This window comes from Meriones unguiculatus, chromosome 7, assembly GCF_030254825.1.
Source record: "Meriones unguiculatus strain TT.TT164.6M chromosome 7, Bangor_MerUng_6.1, whole genome shotgun sequence".
NCBI classification, from domain to species: domain Eukaryota; kingdom Metazoa; phylum Chordata; class Mammalia; order Rodentia; family Muridae; genus Meriones; species Meriones unguiculatus.
The window spans coordinates 60,271,102-60,298,729 of NC_083355.1; the positions used below are offsets into that span (position 1 = coordinate 60,271,102).

At 41.6% G+C, this 27,628-nt stretch overlaps 2 protein-coding genes across 3 annotated transcripts in view; one reads left to right on the plus strand and one right to left on the minus strand.

Annotated features, from left to right (window-relative positions):
* LOC110559683 (signal recognition particle subunit SRP54) overlaps positions 1-3,669 on the plus strand; it is a 66,585-nt gene extending 62,916 nt beyond the window's left edge. For both annotated transcript variants that reach the window (XM_060387507.1, XM_021655238.2), the window contains one exon: positions 1,303-3,669. In XM_060387507.1, coding sequence (XP_060243490.1) covers positions 1,303-1,509 — 207 coding nt within the window. In that variant the 3' untranslated portion in view covers positions 1,510-3,669. The remainder of the gene's footprint in view (positions 1-1,302) is intronic.
* Ppp2r3c (protein phosphatase 2 regulatory subunit B''gamma) lies at positions 3,665-26,462 on the minus strand. The gene is made up of 13 exons (XM_021655235.2): positions 26,325-26,462; positions 23,761-23,888; positions 23,282-23,386; positions 22,604-22,716; positions 18,803-18,900; positions 17,531-17,601; positions 14,318-14,450; positions 12,515-12,570; positions 12,363-12,438; positions 11,861-11,997; positions 8,627-8,764; positions 6,440-6,499; positions 3,665-4,684 (listed from the first exon to the last, which is right to left on the minus strand). The coding sequence occupies exons 1-13, from the start codon at positions 26,380-26,382 to the stop codon at positions 4,496-4,498; spliced, it is 1,362 nt and encodes a 453-aa protein (XP_021510910.1). The 5' UTR covers positions 26,383-26,462; the 3' UTR covers positions 3,665-4,495.
* Positions 26,463-27,628: the final 1,166 nt, after the last annotated feature.

A 27,628-nucleotide genomic window follows, 5' to 3' on the forward strand; every position in this document is an offset into this window, starting at 1 on the left:
TTCACTTTGTTGGTGGTCTGCCCAAGGCCTGGTGAGCTGCCTGGGCACACGGCTGTGTTAGTGCTAGCCATCAAACACAGGACCTTACACACATCAAAGCCCTACCACTGAGGGCAGCTTAGGGTATCAAATCAACCTGTTTTAGGCGTCTCCAGAATTCACATTTCCTACGATAAATGTATAGAACACGCTGTTTTGTCTGCTAGTGATAACAAGTGAGGTGCCTCATACTCATTAATGTGATCTTTATAAGAAGAAACAGTGCCCAGTCTGTGCACATAGGGTGGCAGTTACTAAGTTCCATAAACCTCAGCTCCCTGTGTCTGTGAGCACTTCATTACTCTTCCACTCAGAACAGTGCCTGTGTGCACTGCCCAGCGAGCACACCGGAAGCTAGTCTGCTGCTCTCCTTCACATGAACCAAGCCAGAATAGAGGCGTGAACACGTGAGCATAAGGTAAATAAAAAGCTCTGCCCTTGGAGGGCTGGACCTGACTCAGGATGGGCCTGCTGAGAGGGAACTCGCTCCATACTGACTACCTGTATTCAGGGTCCAAACACAGACGCCACCTCCTGCCAGCACTGCTAAGTAGTTCTGAACTAGAAATTTCTCTGTAGTCTCTGTAGTGCTGCTTTCTGGATCACTGTTCTCTTGATATGTCTTGACTTTCCTACGAGATTGCAAAGTTCTTGGGGCAAAAACTGGATCATCTGTACACTGATCAGATGCTTAGGAAAAACTAATCACGCTATAAACCATTTAATGAGTGTACCAACCAGTTAACTAACTAGGATGACACTTTATATTATTTCTCACCTAAACTAAGTAGTGCTGGGCCATCCAACTTTTAAAATAAAAAATTACTTTGAGAACAGGGGAAAGTGACTGTTTTGGTAGTAGTGGTTCTCTCTCCCTCCCTTCCTCAGGTGTGTGTGTGTGAGTGAGAGTGAGAGAGAGTGTGATCTTATATGGATTCTTATATGGATTTTACCACTGAGCTACATCCCCACCCCAGACACTAGTTTGGGCTTCAGAAAGAAAGACAGAGAGACAGAGAGAGACAGAGAGAGGAAAAAAAAAGAAAGAAAGAAAGAGAGAGAGAAGAGAGAGAGGAAGAAAAGAAAGAAAAAGAAAGAAAGAAAGAAGAAAGAAAAGAAAGAAAGAAAGAAAGAAAGAAAGAAAGAAAGAAAGAAAGAAAGAAAGAAAGAAAGAAAAAGAAAGAAAGAAAGAAAGAAAGAAAGAAGAAATATTTGTTCCTTTTGGACATTAATATTTTAACTAATGATATTTCCCCTTTGTAGGAGGAGGAGGAGGAAGAAGAAAATAGGATGTCTGAAGAAGCAGAAAGACAATACCAACAAAACAAGCTGCAGGCTGATTCCATTGTACAGACAGATCAACCGGAGACAGTGGTATCCAGTTCATTTGTGAATATTAACTTTGAAATGGAGGAAGACTGTGAAGTGATCAAGGAAAGCAAACAACGTCCAGTCTCTGTCCCACCGTAGAATGAAAACGACTGTATATAAAGCACTAAACCCTAAACTTCTCCAGTCAGGAACTTTCCACGTTTTGTTTAGTGAGACTTAAAACAACTATTTATATTTTAAATTATTAAGGGAGGATCTTTCTTCATTTTTATGCTACATCTATCACAGATATAAAGTTGGGATTTTTTTATTATGAGTTAAAGTAGTGACCCCTACCCCCACGCTGGAGAGCAAACCCAGGGCATCTTTGACATACATTAGCCACGTACTCTGCCACTAAGCTTGGTGCTTTGATTTTACGATGGTCTTTTATAAACATGAGGACATTTAGCTAGGCATGGTAACACACATCTTTAATCCTCGCACTAGGGAGGCAGAGGCAGGTGGTTCTATGCGAGTTCAAGTCCAACCTGGTGAATGTAGCTCCAGAACAGCCACACAGTGAGATCCTGTCTCAAAACAAAGACTAAAGGCATTCTACATTTAAGAGGAAAGTTAAGTTATTCACTAAGATTTTTGGTTTGGGGGCATTTGGTTTTTTTTAAATGGTAAGTATTGATTAATCAATCATAATCCTAAAGTATCAAAGTACTCCTGGATTTTACACTAAGGACGGTTCAGACTGTTATACGGAAACTGCAAGACAACTGTAATACTGCAAGATGGAAACAATGTGGATTTCCTTTTGTTGAAAATATTTTATGGAAATGTACTAAATATTAAGATTGGGTTTTCATTTTCACTACAAGTCATTCTTGTATTTTTCGGTAGTTACTGAAATAACCTGCTCTGCTCACCAGTTAATACTAGTTCTGAAGAGCTTGTAGGAGTCATTTGGTACCTGATGATGACCCGCATGGCATCAACTCAGCCCTCGATGCATCATAAACAGAGAACTAACCGGGGTAAAGAAGTGGGAACAGTTTAGTTTTGTTCACCATTTTGATGTAATGGTAGTGAGTTGGAGATTTGATGTGAACCAGCTTTGGCCATTTCTGTCCTTACTAGGTTATTCCTTTGCACAGTTATAGAATATGATGTTGATTTTAAGAAATACCCCTAAATGCATTCAGAACCTTGTATCTGTATAACTTTGATTTATAACGAAATGTGGTTAAAGAAAAATGTGGGCCAGGTTTTAGAAATGCTGATCTTTAAAAATCCTTGTCAGAGATTTCAAAGCGTTTAGAAGTTAATGGCTACCGACCAGCCTTCTAAGTAGCATGACACTGTCTTAAATGTGTGTATGGTGAAGCATGGCTAGGTGAGCATGCTGTCCAGTCCTGCCAGGGGTGCGGCAGGTGCATCTGAAAGCAGAGTTCCTAACTCAATAAAAGTTTCACCTGGACTGAAGTTTGTAATGCTAAGCAAGGATGGAGCCTTCCTCGAAGCTGTGAGCCGGTGAGCCCCCTTCATGGGTGTGAACGGGTGACTCGGTCTTTAGGGGGTTATCTGTCAATTTCAGTTTATTAAAAATCAGCCTTCGTTGATAGTTGCTAACACATGCTGGCCTGCCTTCTTTTTCTAGGTTTAACTTTGAGACAGTCCAGCTCAGACACTTGCTGGGTTCTGAGGTGAAGGCAGGTGGTCTGCAGGTGGCCTACTGGACCCTCTCCTAAAGTGCTAACATCTCAGTGTTTACACTGCAGGCTTGTCAGTGTGGTAGCAGGGTGACAACTTTGAAGGCTTGAGGTCTCCCGAGTTTACTTTTGCCGCATGTTTGGCAGCGGCTAGTTTGTGGTTGTTACTTACTGTGCCTTACATTTTTATACTTTGGTTTATGCAGGCTATAAAATTTATCATAAATGGGTTAAGTGGTTTGTTTTATTTTAAGCCTCCCTCCCTTACCTCTTATTTTCTAACCCTTTTTAGAATTCTTTTCCCTCTGGATATCAGGTCATGACATTCTCCTTTCTTGTGACCTCTTTATAAACACCAAACACAAGCCAGGTGTGGTCGTGCATCTGTACTCCCAGCACTGCCTAGGGAGACTGAGGTAGGAAGAGCATGAGTTGGAGGCTGGCCTAGACTACATATCAAGACCCTTATCTCAACAACAACAACCATTAATATGAATTAGTGTAATGAATTAGTAAATTCTCTAACAAAACCTTTAACAAAAGGTACAGTTTTGTAAATGTAACTTCATAATGGTTAATAAAATTAGACAAAATTTCATACTTGTGATTTTTAATGAAAACAAAATATTTGCTTGAATATTCTTTTTTAGAAACACTATAATAATAAAAAAATAAATAAATAAATAAAATAAAGACCTTGTGGGGCTAGATGACTCAGTGGGTACAAGTACTTGCTGGCAAGCCTGACACTTGATCTTCAGAACCCATGTAGGCAAAGGAAAGAATCAACTCCTCAAAAATGTCCACTAACCTCCATGTGTGTTCTGGTATCCACACACAAACAAATAAAATTAAAAACATAAAAAGTTAGGCATAGTGGCACTCACCTTTAATCTCAGTATGTGAGAGGCAGAGGCAGAGGCTCATGAGTTCAAGGTTGAGTGCCAATTTGGTCCACATAGCAAGTTCCAGGCCAGTCAGGGCTATAGAGTGAGACCATGTCTCAAAAACCAAAACAGCAACCCCAGAAGTCACATCCAAAGCTTCTAACTCCAGAAATGCAGTGGTGTTACTCTGATGGAAAAAGTCTAACATCCTGGATAGTTATGAAGAACAAACATTATAATCCTACACGAACACCAGAAATTAACTCAACACCTAGCTACAGCAAATCTTACTTTCCATTTCTGAGCTAAATGGAACCAGAACTTAACCACTCTGTAAAAAAAAAAAAAAAAAAAAGTAGTTGGTGCTATTACTTTGAAATTGTTCCAACTGTAACCAAAACTCTAGTAAGCAAGATTTCTGCTGTGTTGTATGGGCATGTGATGAGTTTTATTTAGACTGTTTCTAAGGGCTCTGCTTCCAAGGTTTCGCATGCAGCATTCAGGTATCTTTATGGAGGTCGTCCATTCTTTCAGAGATCATGTATCATCAAGATCTGCAGAGTTCTCATTATCATTTGCAACAAGGGCTTCTCTGTTCTCGTAAGTCCAGAAGCCATTCAGATCAATTAGAATGGTTGTGACTGTGTCTCCTTGATTACTGTTGATTAAATCCTGAAGCGAGATTTTCAAAGGATCCTTTGGTTTTACCATGTCAAAGATTTCATCCTATAAGAGAAAAAAAAATAATGAAAGCTGGTTGAAGTAATTTCTGTCACACAGTAAGGTAAAATTCAGGGTAGGCACTTGAACTATTGTACAAATTTGTATTCGTTTCTTTTTCAGCTGATAGACATATTCCCCCTTCCCCTTTTTTCCTTTTGTTTTTTTGAGACAGAGTTTCTCTGTGTCAAGAGCCCTGGATGTCCTGAATTCACTTTGTAGACCAGGCTGCATCAAACCCAGAGATCCACCTGCTTGTGCCTTCTGAGTGCTGGGATCAAAGGCACGTGCCACCTGATGCCCAGCTGATAGGCATCTCCTTAACCTCAGAATTTCTTGGGCAGTCTTTTTAGCTGTGTGATAACTGTCTCATTTTATAGATGAAGGGAACAGTTTAATCAAGCTCAGCTGTTTAATGGCGAGCTATCCGATACAGTACTCTTTGAATGCAACTCTACTTATTATGCTTTTTATTGCATGGAGAAAAGTCTTGGCACAGTCTTCTTCCTCACCCACAGTGCTGGGGATCAAATTCAAGACAGCTAGTCTCGAGCCGGCAGGCACTCTGCCACTAAGCTGTGTCATGTCACCTCACTTCTTAAGAGCTCAGCCAAGTAATGGAACTTCAGAGACAGTGACAAAACTTCATTTCCAGTAATCGCTCCTTTTGCTCTACTCCCAGTATGGAAAGGGAACTCTGTATTAAAGAATCATCCAAAATAATGGAACTGTGCCAAGACTAACTACAGTTCATGGAAGAACTGTATCTGTTATGTAGCATACAGCGGAAATATCTGCAAGGCAGGAACCATGTTTTCTAATCTGTTGTAGTAAAATTACTCTAAAGAAGCAATGACATCTAAAAAAATATAGAGTAACTCAGGTTCATAAAATATAAACTTTTAAAGTGTGTATTGTTTTCCAGATTGGTTGAAAATCAAAGTACTGGTTCTTAAATTCATGTTACAAAGTTTGAAATTTTCCCCATTTGTGGTTTATCAAAATAATTCTTCAGGCTTGCTCTTGGTTAAAATTGGTCAGAGTATTTTTATTATGTTATTTAACTTGAACCAAAAAGACCCTCTTGAATCATTTTCGTAACTGGTGAAACTGCAGACTAAATGCCAAATAGCAGCATGTGTTTCAAATAATTTTTTAAAGATCTCGCTCTTTCTCTGTGTGTGTGTCTGTGTGAATGCTACACGTGTGCCAGCGCCCACAGAGGTCAGTGGAGGGTCGGACCCCTGGTGCCTACATGAGCGCAGAGGATTAGACGGTCTCTTTACCCACACTGCTATCTTTCTGGCCCTGAATAACGATGGTTTTCATATTGAAAGATGGGTGTCTCTTTAAACCGAATAGAGCAAAATATGCAGGCTCTTTCAGGCAGCATACTAAAAAAAGGGGGTGAATCTAAGCAAGCCTCCAGTTGAATGTTGGGTTAGTGAAAAGAAAAGGACTGTTAAAGGATGCAAGCTAACTGACATTTTTCAAATAAAATGATGTTTCCATGAGAACACAAGACTGATAATGAAATTATCAACTACATCAATCAGTAAGTCCACATGTGTCTCCATTTTGGATGATTTAAGTATCAGTTCAGAACAAGTAACAGGAAAGAACTGATTTGGAATGGTGTTTCACAGTTCATAAGCTCCTTTCTCCTTTCATATAAAAGTGGATATAACATTATTCCACATTTAGTATTACTGTGGCTATATTATTTGATGATGTTATATAGGTAAATGAAAGGGTAATAACCTTGACATCTTGAAATGAAACAGGATCCTGCCCGTGGATTTTCATTAGTTCTTGTATGGCCTGTATTTAATGGAAATAAATCCGTAAATAAAATTAAATTCAAAATAACCACCCCGTTTCACCCCACAGTTCCTGTCCAGTTCCACACTGTATGTAAGTCAGTAATCTTGACCATCTCATGGCTCTTGCAAGTCTTTCTGTGTTCCACCTCGTCCAGAACTGGATCAGAGTAACCATGGACCTTTCTGCACGCTTGCACATTAGCTATTGAGAACTTGGGGTGAAGAAGAAGGGTTAAGGCTGCAGACTGCTGTTACTACACAGGAATATTCTCCAGCCCAGAGTGGGCTCCCACTGGCCTTAGCAACTGCTCCGTTGTAACTAGCTTCTGGTTTACACACACACACACACACTATGTACTGTATGTGCGCCTGGTACCCCAGGCAGTTAGAAAGTGTCAGGTCCCCTGAACCTGGAGTTACAGAGGTTGTGAGCCGCCATGTGGGTGCTGGGAACTGAATTGAGGTCCTCTGTAAGAGCAGCCACACCTCACCATTTTAAAAGGCTAACTACTCCATTCTCTCTCCACTATCTCCTACTTAGAGTTAGGCCACTCAGACCCTTTCCTTTAAAACCGAAGTCAGCATCGTGGCACATGCCTGTAATACTAACACTAGAGGCTGAAGAATCCAGTTTAGTCATCCTTGGCTACATGGCAAGTTTAGGTCCTGCCTAGCTTACCTGGATGCCATTTCAAGGAAGCCAGAAATTTTAACAACAAATTGACTAAATAAGCTACTACCTTTCATTTGGAAGCTAAAATTCTTTGGTAGTTGTGCTGGTTGGTTTTTTTTCCAACTTGACACAGATGACAATCACGTGGAAAGAGGAGACCTTAAACAAGAAAACGGCAGCTCTGTAGGGCACTTTGTTGATTGATGGGAGGGCCAAACCCACTGTGGTGGTACTAGCCATGGCTGGTGGGCCTGGGCTGTCCAGGAAAGGCTGCTGTGAGAGCAAGCTGAGGAGCAGTGCTATTCCATGGACGCCCCAGGTTCCTGCCTACTGGAGTGTCTGCCGTGGCTCCTTTCAGAGAGAAACTGTGGTTATGACATGTGAGCCAAATACACCCTTCTCTCCTCAGGTTGGTTTTTGTCACAGAAAGCACACTAAGAGCAGTCAACTAATACCTCGGAGATCCCCACTCTGAGGTGCCACCAGCCAGAATATCTCAGGGAGTCTCTGGAGGGGTCTCTGAGTACACACTCAGTTTGATATGGGCCTCAACGTGCAGGCCCAGCCTTATCACTGCAATAGTGATTACATTAAATTTTGCAAGTACTATGAAAAAAAAAAAAACAGCTGTGAAAATATAGTAAACACTATAAAACTATCCCATACAATAGAAATGTTCCCATGCAAACTAAGGAATCACAAAATGAGGGCAGCCATTCCTATTTACATCTGTCTTCTGGTGCCGAATGCCTGTCATACGGTCAACCCCCCTTTATTCGGAGACCCGTAGATTGAGGGTAAGCACTTCAAATCTTTGTACAGTGAAATGCAGCACACAATTCTGTGCAGTTAAAAGGACTGCTCAGAGTGGAGAGACAGCGCACGGTTCAGAGCACTTGCTGCTCCTGCAGAGGGTCCAGGTTTGCTTCGTGTCACCTACACGGCAGCATACTACATCCATAACTCTGTCTGAGGGCTCCACCACCCTCTTTGGGCCTCTGCAGGCCCCATGCACACAACACAGTGCACAAACATAAACGCAGGCAAGCTCATACACATGAATCTTAAAGAAATCGGTAAAATACTGTATATAAAAAGCAATTAAAGGAAATAACCAATATCTATAAAATTTCCCTGGAAAGGCAGTTGATATTGATAAATCAGTTACTGATAACCAAAAGCACAGGGCTTCTCATCTCCAAAGGCTAGCTGAACCAAACCCCTCACACTTGTTACCATAAGAGAACACTGAAAAAGCTAACAAAATCAGCCTTACTCTACCATTATATATTTCTTAAAATTAGGAACAAAACATACTTGATTTCCATTTTAAATCTATTAATCCTTTTAAATTTAAAAACAAGTTAGATAAAACTGTCAGTACATACTTTAAAACCAAATAGTTTAACATATCTTAGGGTAACAATCCTGCTTCACCCAACCCATACTTACTCTAAAGAAATAGTTAAGGGAGAAGACATTCAGGTACCCCTTGTTCTCAATGTCCAGCAGCTTGAAAATATATTGCAGAGCTGCAGGCTCCTTTCTGTTTTCTAAGGCAAGAACGAAGTCCAGATAGGTCTTATAGTCCTACAAAAGAGAGAACATCCATATGAAATCTTGAGTAAAATCTTTAACAAGTTTCTGCTGAGATGAAGTTATTTTGTAATCACAGATGGCAAATTCAAGTCTTTTTTTAAAATATGAAATAAGTCCTTTTATGCATTTAGTGTTGGTTTCTAGGAATTCTGAGTAGGTGATACTCTGTAGGCCAGTTTTGGGAGACACAGCCATTTTCTTTGAGAAATTTGCTTAGTTAAAACTATAATTTTCTTCCATTATACTGTAAAATTGTCAAGACAGTGATTAAGTTATTTTATGATGCCATTAAGTTTATGTCTTCATTTCAGTGTAGTTTCTTTGAAGAATCTTTTTCTCTAGAATGAACACTGGTCTATTTAAAATTGCTATTCAGAACCCACTCATCCTTGTTTGAGGCTTCCCTTTCTGTGGATCACATCAACTGTGGGCTGGAAATATTCGGGAAAAGAATTTTAATTTTCGAGGCTGGAGAGATGGTTCGGTGGTCAAGAACACTGGCTGCTCTTTCAGAGGACCCCCAGGTTCAATACCCACATGGCAGCTCACAACTGTCTATAACTCCATTTCCCAGGGCTCCAACACCCTCACATACATACATGCAGGCAAAAACATCAATGCACATAAAATTTTTTTAAAAAATTATTTTAAATACTTTTAATTTTTACCTAACAGACCTTCCCTGTTGGTGCTTAAACAACACAGTACATGTGCATAGCATTTACATTGTATTAGAGATTATAAACCTAAAGATGATGGAAGCGCACTGAGCCAGTACATGGAGCATCTGTACATGGACCTGATCCTGAAATGGATTCTGGAACCAGTCTATAGAATCAGGTCTGAGCTTGGTGCCATATGTCTGTAACCCAGCACTTGGGAAGCTGAAGCAGGAGGATCTGAGCTGAAGCCAGCTTGGGCCTGCAATATTATTTCTCCCAAACAAAAGAGAAAAGAAATCAGAATATTTCCAATAGAATGAGGACCCCAGTCCAACCTCTAGACCCATGCAAAAATGCCTGGGATGGTGGTGTGAGCTTGTCCTCCTGATGAGAGGGAGACAAGGAGCCTTAGGGCTTGGTGGCCAACCAGTCTAACCTAATTGGTGCCTCCCAGCCAACCAGAGAGTCTGTCTCACACGCAGCATTCCCAGGATGACACCTGAAGCTGTAGACCTCTAATACACACAGGCATGTAAACTCACACACAAAGAGAAAAAATTGAAAAGTCGAATGGAAGCTAGAAACATGAAAAGAACAGATGGTCTGCCCCTTGCAAGGGGACACTTGTAGATTACTTGTTTACATTTTTTATTCATTTTGCTTGTTGAAACAGAGTCCCACTCAGCCCATGCTGTCCTGGAACTCACTCTGTGGCTCAGGCTGGCTGCAAACTCAAGCATCTTATATCTAAGCCTCCTGAGTGCTGCGGTTACTGATGTGACCCACCGTGCCTGGCAGAATATTTGTCTTATATGATAAAAATAACAGGAAAAGAAGCTCACAAACTTGGAAAAGATTTTGTAGGCTAGGATCAAGAATGGTTTCTGCTTAAAGGAAATGAAGTGGCGTGAGCACAGAGCTCAGTTGTTCCACTGCTTGCCTAGCACTCACAAGCAGGCCTGGACTAAATCCCCAGCACAGATAAGCAGGCTGAGATAGAGCACACTGGAGTCCTAGCACTGAAGCAGAGCCAGCCACGGTAACATAACACCCTGCTTAAAAATCACAACAAAACAAGAGGTAAGGAGGTGAAGCTTCATCATGGCTTAACTCCATCCACTTCTGCCCTCTGGTTTTTCTTATTCACCAGAATATATCAGTTTATGATAAGCCTCCAGTGTCTACGTCAAGAGCTGTGCAGTCACTTTTCCTTTGCTGGTGGCTAATAGTGCTGCCGTAAAAGTGGCTTGCATCACAGTAGCATAATACTAATAAAGCAAGAGCTCACCCTTATCTTTATGATTATTTCTTAAGCAGTCTTCATTGGGAAATTCATGTCTTTACCACGCTTCACTATTTGTTCTGAGATGCTCTATACCAGTGCTCAACCTTCCTAATAACCTTAACCATAAAATTATTGTCATTGCTACTTCATAACTGTAATTTTGCTACTGTTATGAATGATAACATAAATATCTGTTTTCTGCTGATCTTTAGGGGGCGGTCTCAACACACAGGTTGAGAACCTGCTCTATAGTCTGTGGTCCACTGACTTCAGATTTAAAATTCTCCTGCCCCATTTCCGGAGTTCTAGGATTACGGGTGTGTATCACCTTTCCTAGCCTCTATTCTGTGGCCTTTTGTTGTTTTTTTTTAAAACAAAATATCATATAGCCAAGGCTGACCTTAAACCCATGATCCTCCTGCCTCCATCTTCCAAGTATTGGAATTACAGGCTTGCAGCACCATTCTTGGCTTCCATGTTTTAAATAACAAGAACAGTGATTTAAAATGCTATTTTCAATTTTTCTTCTCAAAGCTGGGTGCGGTACATCTTTAATATCTACACTCAGAAGGCTGTGAGTTCAAGGTCAGCAAAGGCTACAGAGTGAAATTTTTGTTTTGTTTCTTTTCTATTTATGTATGTATGTATGTATATGTTTCTTTTTTTAAAGACAGGGTTTCTCAGTACAGCCTTGGCTGTCAAGGAACACATTCTGTAGATCAGGCTGGCCTCAAACTCAGATATCCACCTGCTTCTGCCTCCCGAGTACTAGCATTAAAGGTATGCACCACCATTGCCAGGCTTGAGGTCAGTACTTTTGAGTTTTCTTTAGAGTAGACTCAGAATGTCAAGTAATTCTGCTCACTTAACATTTTAAGATACATAATGATATTAATAATGCTGAAGGAAGCAAGGCACGCTGGCACATTCCTGTAGTCATGGCACTTGGGATGGCAAGACAGGAGGCTTAAAAGTTCAAGATCATTCCTGACTATAAATCATGTTTAATGCCAGCATGGTCTACATGAGACCCTGTCTTTAAGACAGATAGACAAACGAAAACTGTTGATTTACATCAAGATAATATCTTATGGAAACCGTAGGAGCCTAAATTTTTAAACAACAGATTTCGATAACTACCATCTCTCCATCATAAGTAAGACACTCCTGGAAAACACGGTCGAGGAAGACATTGGTCATTGTTGCTGTTCCATAACGGGAGAGCTCTTCTTTACTGAGCATGCCATTGTGATCTTTATCAAGATTCAAGTACTGACCTTGCGGAAAAGATAATAGAAACATAAGATGATACTGCAGAAGGCTAATGAAACTCAATAAATCCACATCATTCCTGAATACCCCTCTCTGAATTCTGACAACAGCGTTTGATCACAAAATAAGAGCTGCTGTTCTGAGCTAATGAAAAGGTATCAGATCACACTGTTCTACAAAGCCTAATAACTACGGAAGAGTTCCAGAAAGTTCAAGCATTAGTGGCGTAAGAAGTACATCTTGGTAGCTTGGTGGGCTAGTCCTCAGAGCGCGAGAACTCTGGTCATAAGGCCAACAGCCTGCGTATACAGCAGTCCTCCTGGCACCAGCCCACGGGTAAAGGGACTGACACTTCAGCAAGGGGTCCTACCGTAGACCCTCAGGGCGGAAGGAGCAGAAAACCAATTTGTTTCTTGACTCTCTTTGGATAATTCCTCATCCCTTAGCTAAAGAAACACAAAAATATAATTAGAAAATAGCAATTATCATGTGATAAAATTAAGTAGTTCAAAAAATATTTACCTCTAGTAAATCATCTAGGAAGCTGCATGCTAAAATATCTTGAATTTTGATCTTCCCTTAAAAAATACAATGAAACACAAATTTCATTTTGGGAACAACTTCGCTTTTTTTTTTAAAGGTGTTATTTTACAAAGGTAATCATATAATTAATATGATAAACAGCTTGCTCTTAGGTTTCTTATATTTTGTTACAAAACTGAAACATTAAAAAACTGTACAGACAAAAGCAAACTAAAACAAAAACACTCCAAACAAAAAGACAAAACAAACCCCAATAACCCACACAACTTTACTTATCTACTTGTATGCCTCCAAGTATAACAAGCTAAGGAGTGAATTCCTACCAAAATGCTATCAGCATCCACAAAAGGTAATGTCATATTTTTCGAATAGGGACTATACTGATAATAAGGGGATGGGGCTAGAGAGCTCAGCTGTTGAAAGTTAAGGCTCATACTTCTAAAAGATGGTTTCTAGTACCTATATCATCAAAGCCCATCTTTCCAGCTTTCTGTTTGCTAAGTGTAGTGACACATTCCTTTAATCCTAGGCACTCAGGAGACAAAGGCAAGCAGATCTTTGTAAGTTCAAGGCCAGTCTGGGATATACAGTGAGACAACACGTTACTAGCTAACTGAAAAATTGGTGGGTTTTTTTTTGTTCTGTTTTGTTTTTTCCAGACAGGATTTCTCTGTGTAGTTTTGGCAGTCCTGGACTTACTTTGTACACCAGGCTGGCCTTGAACTCACAGAGATCCACTGCCTCTGCCTCCCTTAGTGCTGGGATTACAGGTGTGTGCCACCTGCCCAGCAAAATTGGGGGTTTCTATCTACTAACCTGTCCACTACTGAAAGAGAAATACAAGATAGTGAAATGACTCTCAAATTCAATGTTTTCATAAAGAAGAATGCCATATACCAGACAGCAAATCATGTAATTGTGTACGGCTCTTTAGAACTGGAAGAAGTGACAATGAGTGGTCACCCAGGCCATACTTCAAGGAACGAAGGAAACTGTTTTCTCCCTTTTGAGAAAAGGTTTCACTATGTAGCCTTGGCTGTCCTGGAACTCACTATGTAGATCAGGCTGGCCTTGAACTCACAGAGAACTGTCTGGCTCTGCCTCCTGAGTGCTGGGATTAAAGGCCTGCACCACCATGCCCATGTGAAGGAAATTAGTAAGAGAGTAGATGTGGTGGCTTGAGTAGAAATGGTCTGATTAAAAATGATCCCCATAAAAAAAAAAAAATGATCCCCATAGGCTCGTATATTATGAATGCTTTGTCATTAGGGAATGGTGCTACTTGACAGGGATTAGGAGGCCTTACTGAAGGGGAGGTGGGAGGGTTCCAGCCAAGCCCAGTCTCTCTGCATGTTGCCTGGGATCCAGATGTAGCACTCTCAGCTCTCTCTCCAGCACCATGTCTTCCTGCACACCTCCATGCTCCCACCATGACGATAATGGCCTAAATAACCTCTGAACCTGTAAGCCAGCTCCAAGTAAATGTCTCCTTTATAGGAGTGTCTGTGCTCATGGTAGCTCTTCACAACAACAGAACACTGAGACAGCAGATGACACCCTTGCGTAACTGGTTATAGGCAACGCAAGAATATCCTGGAAGATCTTTAAATAAAGCAAAAACATGTGGCTGTCTTATATACTTGCCCACTCTCTGAGATTGGACAGATATGTCACTGACTTTAAAAACAAAGGGAAATTGTAAAGATCTGTCTAATATTGAGATAGTATGCAATAAATATTCCAATATTAAATTATATATATATATATATTTTAAATTTTTACCTGTTCTTAGAGGGTCCAAAAAGAAGAAGAACTTCCTAACTGCTGTACAAACATAAAAGGAGTAAAAGGATTTTTCCAACCCATCTAACTGTGGCAAGGTAGGTATAAGTTCCAGGATGTAGTTTTCTAAGTCCTGGAAACAAAACAAAATGTTGGTTAAATCTCCTTGACTTCCCACTATGACAGACTAAAAGCTGGAGTTGTAAGCCAAATAAAACCCCTTCTCCCTTTAAGACTGCTTTGGTTGGAGTATTCCATTACAGCAAAAACAAAACAAACAAACAAACAAACAAAAAAACAATAATAACAAAAAAACAATATTAGGACACCAAGTTAATATATTTAAAACTCTCTGGCACACACCTGTAGTCCCAACATTTGGAAGGAGGCAGAGGCAGGAGGATCACTGCAAGTTCAAAACCAGCCTGGCTAGAAGGGCTGCAGAGAGAGAATCTGCCTCACAAAATCCAAATGAACAAGTGCGACCTCCTGTGGGGTTTTCTATTTATTTTAACAAATTTATTTTAAGCATATGCCTGGTAGATCAGAGAATCCAAGTTCATAAACAAACAGGTACCTCAATCCTGGTGTCTAAAATGAGTTCTGCCCAGCTTCTCCTGGCTTTCACCTGATTCCCTCATTCCCCATTTTATATCGTCAAAATAAAATTTATGACTCAATTGTGATTTCTACATTTCTTTTCCCAGTGTCCTATTCCCTATACTACACATCCAGGCTAGCAACAAAGTATGTGATTTCTTTCCTTTTTCCTTCCTTCCTTCTTTTCTTTTCAGTATGGTAGATATGAAAGTAGGATGTCCAAAGTGTGTACTGAACAGATCTGCTTTTAGCTTTTCCAGGGTGGGGGAGGGGGGCTGGGGTGGTAGTGGTGAGATAAGGTCTTGCTGTGTAACTCAGGCTGGCCTCAAACATGTGAGTCCTCTCCTGTCTCAGCCGCTTAAGTTTGAGCTTACAAATGTGAACTACCATGCCCAGCTTTATCTTTAGCTTCTTCTACAGTTACCAACTGTCTTGGCCACTGTCATCTTTTACCTACACTTCTACAATAGCTGCTTATTTCTGTTGCCATGTTATGCTCTTAGAGTCTTCCATAATACATTCAGAGTGATCTTAAGAACTAGAAACCATGGGCCGGGCAGGATGGTTTAGTGGGTAGAGGCACTCACGGCCAAGCCTGAGGACCTCAACTCCACTCCCAGGTCCCACATGACAGAAGAACCAACTCCTTTAAGTTGTTCACTGACCTCTATATACTCACATACAAATAATAAATACAACAAAAAATAAACCATCCCATGACAACCCACTGAACCTTTCACTGGCTTATGAATCTCAGCATAAAATCTCCTTACTACAGCCTAAAAGACTCACTATCTTTTAGTGGATGGCCACCATCCACTTCTCTGTCCTCATCCGCCACTTTAGCTTTTGTTCTAGCCACAATGGCTTCCATTTCTACAGACACAGGCAGAGGCAAGCACCCTAGCTACAATGTTGGCCTGAATTTTAACTCTATATTGTCTTTGGAAGGGCCAAAATGATGGCCAGACACATATTTAAACAGTTAACTCATCAGCTGTAATGATATTAATGCCAACATTCCCTCTCCCTTAAGCTCTAAAGGAAGGCTCTATATTGGAAGAAAACATAAGCTATAAAGAAATATACCTGCATACTTTAAATACTTGCTGAAAATACAGAAGTAGTATAGCCATTCTGCTCATGAAGTTCTAATCCCATTCATAACCTGACCTAATGACATGAGTACCTAATAGGAAGTACATATCCTCTTGGTAACTTATATTATCTATGCATAAAAACAAAGCCATAGTAGTTTCAGTTCTCCCTTTGAGTCTACAAAAAGAAGCTTCCTGGGCTTTCTCAAACAATAAAGTAATGTGTAGATGAGAATAACCAGGAGCTGGTGAGGAGAGACGACTTAGCAGGCAAAGCGCTTGCTGTGCAAGCCTACAGACTTGAGTTTGAGCCTAAAACCCATGGAAAGGTGGAAAGAGAGAACCAATCCACGAAGCTGCCCTTCAACCTCCGCATGTGTCCTGTGGCAAAGGTGAGCCCTACCACAGGGGCTGGCTAGGGAGATGGCTCAGTGGTTATGGCACTTGCTTTATAAGAGGGAGAACACAGAACCTATGTAAATGCCAGCAGGCTCGTGGTCCACCTGCAACATCAGCCTTTGAAGACCGACCCAGGATCGCCAGAGCAAGCTGGCTAGTAAGCTAGCCATGTGCAAAGCTCTGGGCTTGACTCAAAACCTGACTCAGTGAATAAGAAGAGTGAGTGAAGGGGCTGGAGAGATGGCTCAGAGGTTAAGAGCACTGGCAGTTCTTCCAAAGGTCACGAGTTCAATTCCCAGTAACCACATGGTGGCTCATAACCATCTATAATGAGATTTGTGCCCTGGCCTACAGGCACAAATGCAGACAGAATGCTGTATAAATAATAAATAAATAGACCTTTAAAAAAAAAAAGAAGAGTGAATGAAGATTCCTGACATCAACTCAACCTCAGTCCTCCATGTCTGCCTGCACCCATGCTAAACATGCACAAGGCACACGTAGAGAGGAAATAGAAAAGCAAAAACTGAAACTGTTTCTACAGTAACTGCGTTCTTTTCTTTCTGGATCTCAAAGCTTCTGAGATAGCTCTAGACAGCTTGGAACTCCATGTGTAGAGCAGGCTGGCTGCAAACTCGCAGTGGTCTTTGTATCCAGGCCTCGTGAGCTAGGATTACAGGGGTGAAGCCCTGCACCACACCATGTCAATCATTTTAAAACCTGTTTAGATACATGCTATTTGTTGACTGACAATGTTTTCTTATATAGCTCAGGCTAGCCTAGAACACCATATGGAGCTTCAGCTACCCCTGAACTCCCAACAATCCTCCTGCCTCAGCCTCTAAAGTGCTTAAATTAGAAACATATACTATGATGCTCAGCTTCATTTTCCTTTAAAAAAGATGAAAAGATTTTTTTAAAAGGCTAGAAATAAAGAACCTAAAGTTCATTTATATGGTCAATATATTCTGAATTTAATATGTTTATAAAAGCAAAATCAGGCAAACAACAGCCATTACGACAAAACCAAGCAACTGAGACTTCCCTACAACAACTCGCTTGGTGATGTTAACACATTGGTGTTTATAATGTCTGTTAAATTTAAATCAATACTCACTGATTCCCGAAGGTATCCTTGCCCAGCTACATCATATAGACTGAGTCCTATTCTTGTCTGATGCAGCCAAACTGACAATAAACAAGAAAATTACATGTAAATACTAAGATGTATTCTTTAGCACATATATGAAAAATGAATAAGGCTCTAGATTAAAAGCGTAAGCTAATCCAGAAACTCCATAAAGCCTTTATCACACACATTAGGTAATCAGTGACCCTGAAGCCATTTAAACCAAAAGAAGCAGCCACGAAATGGAAGATTTCAACAATTCTGCAACGATTACAACCTCAGTAAAACTGATGCCTTTGATGTGCCACCAAACAGAGAGTGCTAGTACAATACCGTCTTCAGTGAAGCTTGTATCCCCCTGAGCTTAATTACTGCAGCCAAACCTATTCATTAGCAATGGTACACAGTAAAATTCTGCAGGCCATACAATACTTAGGAGATTCATAACAACTCCGAAATGTTTTAGTGCAGCTTCTTGAAACCAAGAGTACAGTTGTGGATTTGAGACTACTTCAGGCATATATATTAGTGAAATGAAATTACTTCAAACCACCCACTAAAACTCTTGCTCTGCTCTTTAAAAGAACTAAAGTGACTTTGCTGCTTAAGTAGGTACAAAAGACACATATGCTACCAGAGCAGGCTGTGAATGGCTCAGATTTCCAACTGAGGGAGAGTCCCTTGGTCCTGTAGTAACTGCCAATGGGTAAGTTCAGCTCTCTCTCTCAGGATCTGTTCCTCTCAAAATGCTTGCAGACAGCTTCCTTCCTAAGATGGCAGAGCACTCAGCAGGTCAGGGACCAGCCCCTGGACTTAAGGAGTCTCAATATTTTACCGCCACACACAAATGGACTTGTACTAAACCGTGTGACCCCTCAGGAGCACACCTTTCTGCCCAGTGTGTAAATCTATTCTTCACATCACTGTTCGACACCAGCTCCACAAGGTGAGGATGCTATAGCAACATGACAGAGCTGACTGGGAGAGGACACTTGTGAGCCAGAAAAAACGTGTTTCTGCCGTTTCTACTTGCCACCGTCCTTAGGGTACACAGACTTTTGTTTAAAATAATGAATTCATTTTTAATACAGAAAATCATATCCCTGTACAGCGTACAGGAGAACCATAATAGGATACGGAAAAAGCCATGTGACATGAAAAAAGTAATACAGTAGTAATTAGTAAGTAGTAATGCCTACTTGATTCTCAGAAAAGAGTTCAAGCTCTCTCGCTCTCTCTGTCACACACACACCAAATCACCTTTTCGCATAACGTAGTTAAAGAACTGCATGATGGAAATTCTCCCATACGAATCTGTGTGAAGGAGTTTGGCAAAGACCTTTGCAGTAAAAAATTGCCTAAAAAAGGAAATAAAGATTAAAATGGTCTACCAGCACAGTATAAAAGTGATGTCTATAAGAATTAGCAAACATCATCAATTCATACAATTAAAAATCAAAGAGACTACAGACTCCTAATAGTTCAAAATTTGAAATAGCAAGTTGTAAATATTTGCATTTTCTTTGCATTCTTCAAAGAATGAAGACCTAGATACATGCATGCTATTGCCCGTTGAAGCCTGAGCTCAGCTGCCTGCTGTGATGGTCCCCTTGGCCTAGCCTCAGTAAGGGGCAGGACCCTCTGCAGAGCTGCCCTCAGGTGCCATGGTGCTGAGTGGGGCTCCTAAGTTGCAGGAGGAAAATCAGCAGGACTGTTGAGTTATCCATCACTTAGGAACGATGGCTAATGGAATCAGAGCAGTAATCAGACCGTTTCTGTGTATAAAGGTGATATGGAACAAATACTGCTGGATGCCTGTGTGAATCTGGATACAGCAGCACAATGGCTCTTACTGTGGGTGCTGGCTGGTTTTGTGTGCCAATCTGACACAAGCCAGAGTTACCAGAGAGGAAGGAGCCTCAGTTGAGGAACTGTCTCCATGAGATCCAACTCTAAGGTGTTTTCTCAATTAGTGATCAACGTCCAGCCCACTGTTGGTGATGCCACCCCTGGGCTGGTGGTCCTGGGGTCTATAAGAAAGCAGCTGAGCAAGCCAGGAAGCGGCACCTCTCCATGGCCTGTGCATTAGCTCCTGCCTCCAGGTCCCTGCCCTGGCTGCGTTCTGTCCTGACTTCCTTTCGTGATGAACAGCGATGTGGAAGTGTGAGCAGAATGAACACCTGTCTCCCTAGCTTGCTTTCTGGTCATGGTGTTTCCTCGCAGCAACAGAAACCCTAATCAAGGTGCTATGCCATCCCACCTGGATCACAGGTACAGGACAGTAACAGGGCTTCTGAAACAGACATGTGTAGCAATGAATAAAAAGTATCACTCATTCTGAAGGTTATATTGAAAAGAAAATAAACCTAAAGCATCTAGACTCCAAGCTGGGTGTGGTGGCACATGCCTGTAATCCCAGCACTACTGGGAGGCAGAGGCAGGTGGATTGCTCTGAGTTCAAGGCTGGCCTGGTTGTCCAGGACAGTGAGAGAGAGAGAGATTGATTCCAGTTGGGCATGAGATTGGTCAGATCAGTGAGTCAAAAATCCCTCCCTCAGAGTTTCTATCTTTGTTGCTGTTTTTGAGACAGAATCTCACTCTGTAGACCAGGCTGGCCTTGCATTCACAGAGATCTTCCCACCTCTGCTGTCCAAGTGTTGGGATGAAAGGCATGTGACACTATATCCAGATGAAGAGTTCCACTTAAATGTAAAGTGCACAGCTATTCTCAGCATAAGAAACATGTGCTTTAAATAAAGAGGAAAACTGCTTGTGCATGCTGTAATTCCAGCATTCAAGAGGCTGAGGCACAAGAATTGCTGTGTTTGAGTCCAGCCTGAGCTACCAAGTGAGTTTCAGGACAGCCTGGGCTAGAGGGAGACCCTGATTTAATTAATCAACTAAAACCAAACCAAGCCAAACCATAAACAAGTAAAACATTTTTTCTCATCAAAATTTCTGAAGGTTAAAAAGAAAAAAATTCTGAAGGTTTTGCTTCCACTTCTGCTGCTCTCTAGTGAATGGGAGGAATCTGTCTTTAAAGGCACCTGGAAACCCCCAGTAGCACTTTGACGGGAACTGGCTGTGACTGTTCACAGAGTTCACGATGAGCTTTTAACAGCTAATAGAAGAGCCATCACATTCCTTGTGGCTGCAGCACCATGTTCTACAAACACAGCATTTCTAGTCCAAAGACAAAGAAGCAGACACTAAAATCATGACTGCAATTCTACCTATGGGATGATCAGTTACTGAGCAAGTCACATTGCTGTGTAATCTTGTAGTAAATTTTCCTTGGATGTTACATAAAGCATAAATGATTTAATACACCTGGACATGATGTATAATACACTGGTCATGATGTAGGTGGTATTTAAAATGTTATCTATAAAGCTGTATTAAAGAGTTTGTCTAAAAGGAATCATGGTTTTATATCACACACTAGAAAACGTTCGTGTTGAAGTGGCCTGTCAAGGTTAAGGAAGTGAGCACGGAGAAGTGTTCCAGGCTCTGTGTGACCTAAGCATAGTAATTATTCAGCAGCACATGGATGTTTTTATGTGATGAGGATGTCAGACAGGCTTGAATGGTCTACAGATGGTCGGAATGTCACCATGGTCTACCCATGAAAGACATATTTGTGGTAAAGGAGTTGTTTCCAGTTGGACAAATCATACATTAAACTATGCAGGGCTGTAAGATCTCCCTTTGTGACCTGCCCTCATGCATTACAGGTAACTTTATTTGGGGCAGTACTGGGGCCTGAACCTAGTTTAGCAAATGCCCAGAACTCTAGCACTGACTTATATCATCAGATCTTTTGTTTGGGAGAAGGGCTAGGTTGTTCAGCTAGCCTTGAACTCACTCAGTAGCCCAGGAGGCAATCCCCCTGCCTTAGCTTTTAGAAGGGTCTTGTTGGGATTATAAACCTGTGGCACCATGCCAAGCTACTGCAGCATTCTTGCACTAAACTTTTCTCTAAGTTAGGAATAGCTTAATGCTCTCTGAGCTATAGCTGAGACAGGATCTTGCTATATGCAGCAAAGCACAAACTAGCCTTGAACTTAAATCCTCCTGCCTCAGCCTCATAGTGCTAGATGGCAGGTGAATGCCACCATTCCCAACACGGTATCCTCCCCCCCATACCTACACCATCACCCCTCCCTCTCTCTGTCTCTCTCTTTTGTGATAGGGTCTCACTACGTAACTCTGGCTAGCTTGGAATTTGCTATGTAGGGTAAGCTGCCTTCAAAGTCACAGAGATCCACCTGCTTCTGTCTCCTAAGTGCTGGGATTAAAGGCGAGAGCCAGCATACCCATTGGTAGTATTTTTCTTAATATGTTCATGGCACCTTTTTCATTTTTGTTTTTCTTGCTGTTTTATTACATTTCATTAAGTTAAATGCCTCAGTCTCCAGAGTACTGTGATGAAGGTCTATACCACCATGCCCAACTTTGAATCCTCTTTTTTCTCTCTGAGACAGGATCTCACTAAGGAGCTCAGGCTGGCCCTGAACTTCTGATTACCCTCCTGCATCAGCCTCTCACGTGCTGAGGTTACAAACAGGTGCCACTACCCCAGCATTGCATTACTTCTCTTGATATTTGCACACTCACACTTCTACATGTGTGGGATATGCATGTTTCTGTAGCCATGTGCATATGTGTATGCAGGTACAGGCAGGTACAGGCAGAGGTACAGGCTGATGGGAGGTGTCTCTCAGGGCTCTCCACCCTATTTTGTGAGATAGAGTGTCTCGCTGCGTCTGGAGCTCATCAATTTGACTGGCTGACTGGCTACAGATCGGCCCATCTCTGCCCTACCAACACTGGGGTTACACACATGCTCCTGCACCCAGCTTTCACATAATCGCTGGGAGTCTAACTGACTAAGCCATCTGCTCAGTTCCCATGTTCCTGGCTGACTCTGAATAATTTCATTACACTGCAGTAACTTGAAGCATAAGTTAAATGTCACACCACTGATTTCATCTTCCATTGCTGTTTGAGGCATTAAAAATGTCTAACAGCACATTCCTCTTGACATTGCATTACTCTTACTTGCACTTTGGTCCAGCCTTTTCACCAACCTTCAAAAAATTTTCATAATTGATCATTGCTTCCTCTCCAATCATAGGTGGTATCTGGTGTTTATCCAGCAAAAACCATAAGTTCTGAAGAGAATTAGGGAAATGAAGATGTTGTAAGTTTACAATGGATTTAAGATATAAATGCATCATTTATGTCTAATAAGGTTAACATGAATTTATGTCCCACTATTTTGTTTACTAATGAAAATAACATACTTATTGTGCCTACTAAAGTTTTAAGCTTTCAAAATACATTGATTCTTTAATCCATGTAACTGTCTGTCTCTACTTTACATGTGGGAATTAAAGCATAAAGACTCAGATCCACTGCCTAAGGTCACACCATGGCAGGGCTAGGATCTGAACCTCTGCCGAGGACTAGAATGTAGGATTTCCCAAACCTTGACTACTCATTAGGATTATGTGGGAACTTAAAAAGCAAAACCATAAAAGCACTATCTTCAGAAATCAGGCCACACAGGCTCAGCAGCTGATTCAGCACACGCACACATACACACGCACACACAGACATGCTAGTTGCTTCAGATACCTGTGGAGTAATACTCTGCAGAACAGACTCAGAGACACAATGAAGTCCTGCATGACTTATATACAAGAATATCTAAAGCCACTTCTGACTCATTCGTACCTGTAATTCTTCATTATCTAGGAGTTCCCTGCTTTTCCTCTGTAGAAAGACAGCTCTAGATTCTTCTCTTAATTTCTGTAATAAGACTTCATCTTCAGCTGGCAACTAAAAACACATTAGAAAAGTCACCTTACATCCATGTGAAGTTAAACAGGACTAGTTTAACAGTCTGGGCAAAGAAAGCAATGCCTGTTGAGACTAAATCACCCAATAGGACACTGATTACTAATATCTACAATAAAAATTAGAAGAGCCTATAGAACAAAAAAGGAGTAACAATTTCTTTCTTGTACCAATTTATATAAAATCTCAAGATTTTAATGGATATAAAGTATTTTATCATAGTAATAACTCAACTGTAATAAAATATACAAAATGTTCAATGTAACCCTCTAATTTTTAAGATATATGCTTTGATCCCACTTTTGAAATTACATTTCATTTACAGACTCATAAATATCCATTCAGACAACACTTACCCTGTAATAAAACCGGGGAATGGTCTTATAGAATTCATTTGTGTTTTTTCTACCTCCTTTCCATTCTGAGTAGTATTTGGTAAATAAATCCATTTCTTCATCTTTTAATTCTTGTTCGCTCTTTTTTCCTAGTAACAACAATAAAAAATTCAGGCAAGAAAAGCATTAATATATTATTTTTACTCAATATAGCCTATGCAATTGAGTCTAGTTAAAATAGCTGCAGTGGCAGAAAGGCCTTCAAAACTGATTAGACAAGGGAGGGGGCTACACCTGGGATACAAAGTCCCTAAACTGTAATTAATAAAAAAGTAAATAAATTTTAAAAAACTGATTAGGTATGGAACATACAAATCTGAACATACTAACTGCTTGGAACTCGCCAATTATAGACTAGCCTAACTTGCACTGGTCTTCCTGCTTCTGCCTCTGGATGAATTACAGGTATGTACCTGGTCTAAGAAAGTTTATATGCTAATAAAATTATGAAAACCTGATGATACAGGTGAAGGCTATCCTTAAGACTACATCCTTGAGTAGAAAAAGACTTAGTCATGGATGGGATCTGCTACACGGATGGCAATAGTCTTAAGTAGGAGCTATTACTATTGCCCACACAACCTAGATAATTTGCTCTATACTCATGCCCAGTTGTAACATTCCTATTAAAGGTGAAGAGAAATATAATAAACTTTGTTTTTTTTTTTGAGACAGGGTTTCTCTGTGTAGTCATGGCTGTCCTGGAACTCACTCTATAGATCTGCTTGGCCTCAAACTCACAGAGATCCACCTGCCTCTGCCCCACCACCACCACCCCGGCCCCTGTGCTGGGATTACAGGTGTGAGCCACCACTGCCCAGTTGGAGGGGAGCTGGAGAGATGACTGAGCACCTGTTGCTCTTGTAGAGGGCTTCGGTTTGTTTCACAGCACTCACAGGGCAGCTCACAACCATGTGTAACTCCCTCTTCTGGCCTTTGTGGGTATCAGGTCTCAAAGAAATCTGGAACAAATGGCTAAGGTGCCTACTGACACATCAAAGTGGAAGCGGGACCACAGCCTCACCCAATACCTGTGGCTCCTCTCAGCACTGCTCACCCACCCCTACCCTAAACCTCTCCAGCCCAAAGGCTGGTCCTTTTTTCCTTCAGGCTCTGATGCGCTGGAACTCAGCCATGCTGGCTGAGCACTGTCTCAGCTCTGCCCTTGATTCCCATGGGCTCTCCTCTCTTGCTCCCCACTTCTCCCCTCTCATGGCGGGTCTGCTGGACATGTTCACTCTGAACTCTCCCTCATATCTACAATAAATACTTCTCAACCATATCTAGGAGTAGTCATGTCCTCATTTTCACTCAGCAGACAATGCATGAAAACGGTACACTTACATCCATGCAGGCTACTACATCTTTGTTAATGGCAATGGAAATGATCGAGGAGAAAAAGTAAAGTTGATAATGTGTGTGAGAGAGGAAAAACTAAAGAGAAGCCAGTGAATATATGAAAAGGAACATAATCTAGTGAGGGATTGGGGCAATTCAAGTATGATTACATACAATTATTTTCTTGTCCTTTTCTAGAGACAGGGTTTCTCTGTATAACCCTGGTTGACCTGGTCTCAAACTCAGAGAACCACCTGCCTCTGCCTCCCAAGAGCTGGGATTAAAAATGTGAGCCACCACTGCCCAGTGACAATTCATTTTTAAAGAGGAATGCTGAATGTAAGACCTGAGAGAAATGGTAAGCGGAAACAGGTTGGGTTCTCCTTTCTAACTCCATCTACTTCCTCTTTGAGATATACATTTGGAAAACAAATTCTCCACTTGAAGGTGAACAATGGCGAGGACAGACTGGAGGTTTGGATAGATTAGAGGAATTAAGTGTAGGAAAGCAAATACTCTTCTTGCACAACTGACTTTAGCTTAGTGGACATGGATTCTAAAAGCTCACCATGATTCTGTTTTTCTTTTTAGTTTGGGAGTCTAGCCTATAATGGCTGAGCCGTGTCCTCAGCCAGGTTCTATTTTTCTTTAGTCAATTTCTGCTTCCTGGGTGGTGTGGAACTGGAAGGATAACCAGACTGACTGGAAAGCAAGTGTGAAGGACCAGGGAAGGTACAAATTAATGAAATTTAAAATGGAGGATTGAATGAAGAGTGAGACTTAAAAGGCAGCAGGCATTTGGAAGGCTGGGGCAAAGAGGGTCAGTAATTCAAGTCTAGCCTAGGCTACATGATAAAACCCTGTTTCTAGGGGGGAAAGGATGAATTAGAAGTCTTCGTATGACTGAAGGTTTGTTGGAACCAAGGTTCTCAGTTATTCCTCATAAGTCTAAGATCGTGGAAAACGGGTGGCATGGTAATGCTTTTCGTCCCTAGGGGGCCATGTATCAGGGAAGTTTGGGTCACTCCTCGGTGGATCTCTAAAGCACATTCCTTTCTGACTCCTTTGTCACAGAAGTAAAACAGTCTCGGAAAGTACAGCTCGCACTTCCTCCTCCTCCCCTTCACCCTCTCCGCCACTTTTAGCCTGGGGCGGGCTATCTAGCGGGCGGTCCCTCCCAAACTCACTCTTTGGATTCTTGTTAGGCGACGCTAACCGCCGGCGAAGGACGTCTTTCCAGTCCATGGCTGACTGCCGCTCAGAGGACCCTACATTTGAGGCTTCGTAACCGCCCCACCCTACTACCAGCTGCTACGTCAGGCGCCACCAAAGCAGGTGGGAGTTAAGAAGGCCGCCGGGACGCCATCTTGGACACGCCGGACGCCAAAGCGGAAGCTTTGGCCACAAAGGCAAAAAGGCGAATGTTGTAGCTGTTCCAGAGACAGTGGTCACGCTAGCAGGGAGGAAAATCAGGTATTAAATAGATTAAAAATAATCCTTCTTATGGAGGTGTCCCAGCTCACTAAACCAGATTTTAAAGGCCAGACGAAGCCTGCGTGACTTCTTTGCTGTGGGCATTCGGCGCCTGCGCGCCACAGGAAGTAGGACTCCATTGGCATTTCCGACTTGAGAAAAGCACTTTCGTCGCATTTTTGTTCTCGCTCTGGAAGCCTCAACAATGCCTAAAATGTAATAGACTCTTCAGAAGCCGTACCCAGCCCTGTTGAATACCAAAAGTTTCAAAACTACTTTCTTTTTCCTGTTTATCTTTGCTAGGCTCAACAGAACGCCTGAATTCTAGCCATTCAGGCCCTAGAGGCTCACTCGGCGCGGTGCATTGTGGGTACTGTAGTTTTCTCCCTGTTTATGGTTACTTTAAGCAAGCGTGGCGGGGTTGGTTCAATGAAGTGAACTTCTTTTGATGGCCCTCGGTACAGTTAAGTCTGAGCTCTTTCTGAACCTTACTTTCTTTCCCATGATGTTTATGCTGCACTCCCGTCATCCCTCGTCTGTGAAGAGTTTTGCCCCCTGGAGAGAGTTGTGAAGAGCAAGGGACCCTAGACTGGCTTTTCTTGCTGCTGATGGATGTGGCTGCGGTTGGCGGTTCCTGATCGAGGTTATTAATCTCTCTGTTTTAGCATGCTTGGTATCTCGCCCCTCTTCAGGACGGCCGTGATCCACATGAGTCAAACTAGGAGGTCCTTCTTGTGCTTTTCCCTCAAATTCGAAAATCGTAAAGGTTTCCCGTTCTGGCTTCTGGTTTAAAGGGATTGGTTCTGGTGTTGGATGTCCCTGTTTAATGGAGAGAACTCGTGTGCTTTCCTTGCGATTAAATCACTTCTAAAGCATAATCTTGATTTGTTTGTAAGGCAGAGACAAAAAGTTACCTTTTCAAGAATTCTGCTTCAGCTATCTTCAACCCCCAATCCCTTAATTTTACATAGTAGAGTGGAGCAGTTTTATTTTTAAGTCTCTTTAAATCCACTGCAGA

Coding starts and splice junctions, on each gene's coding strand:
- Ppp2r3c (XM_021655235.2), bottom strand. CDS start 26,382: ATGGACTGGAAAGACGTCCTTCGCCGGCGGTTAGCGTCGCCTAACAAG. Junction 18,901..22,603: donor AAGGCTGGACCAAAGTGCAA/GTAAGAGTAATG, acceptor TTCCTTTTTTAG/GCAATTTTTTACTGCAAAGG. Junction 17,602..18,802: donor TAACTACGTTATGCGAAAAG/GTGATTTGGTGT, acceptor GTTTATTGTCAG/TTTGGCTGCATCAGACAAGA.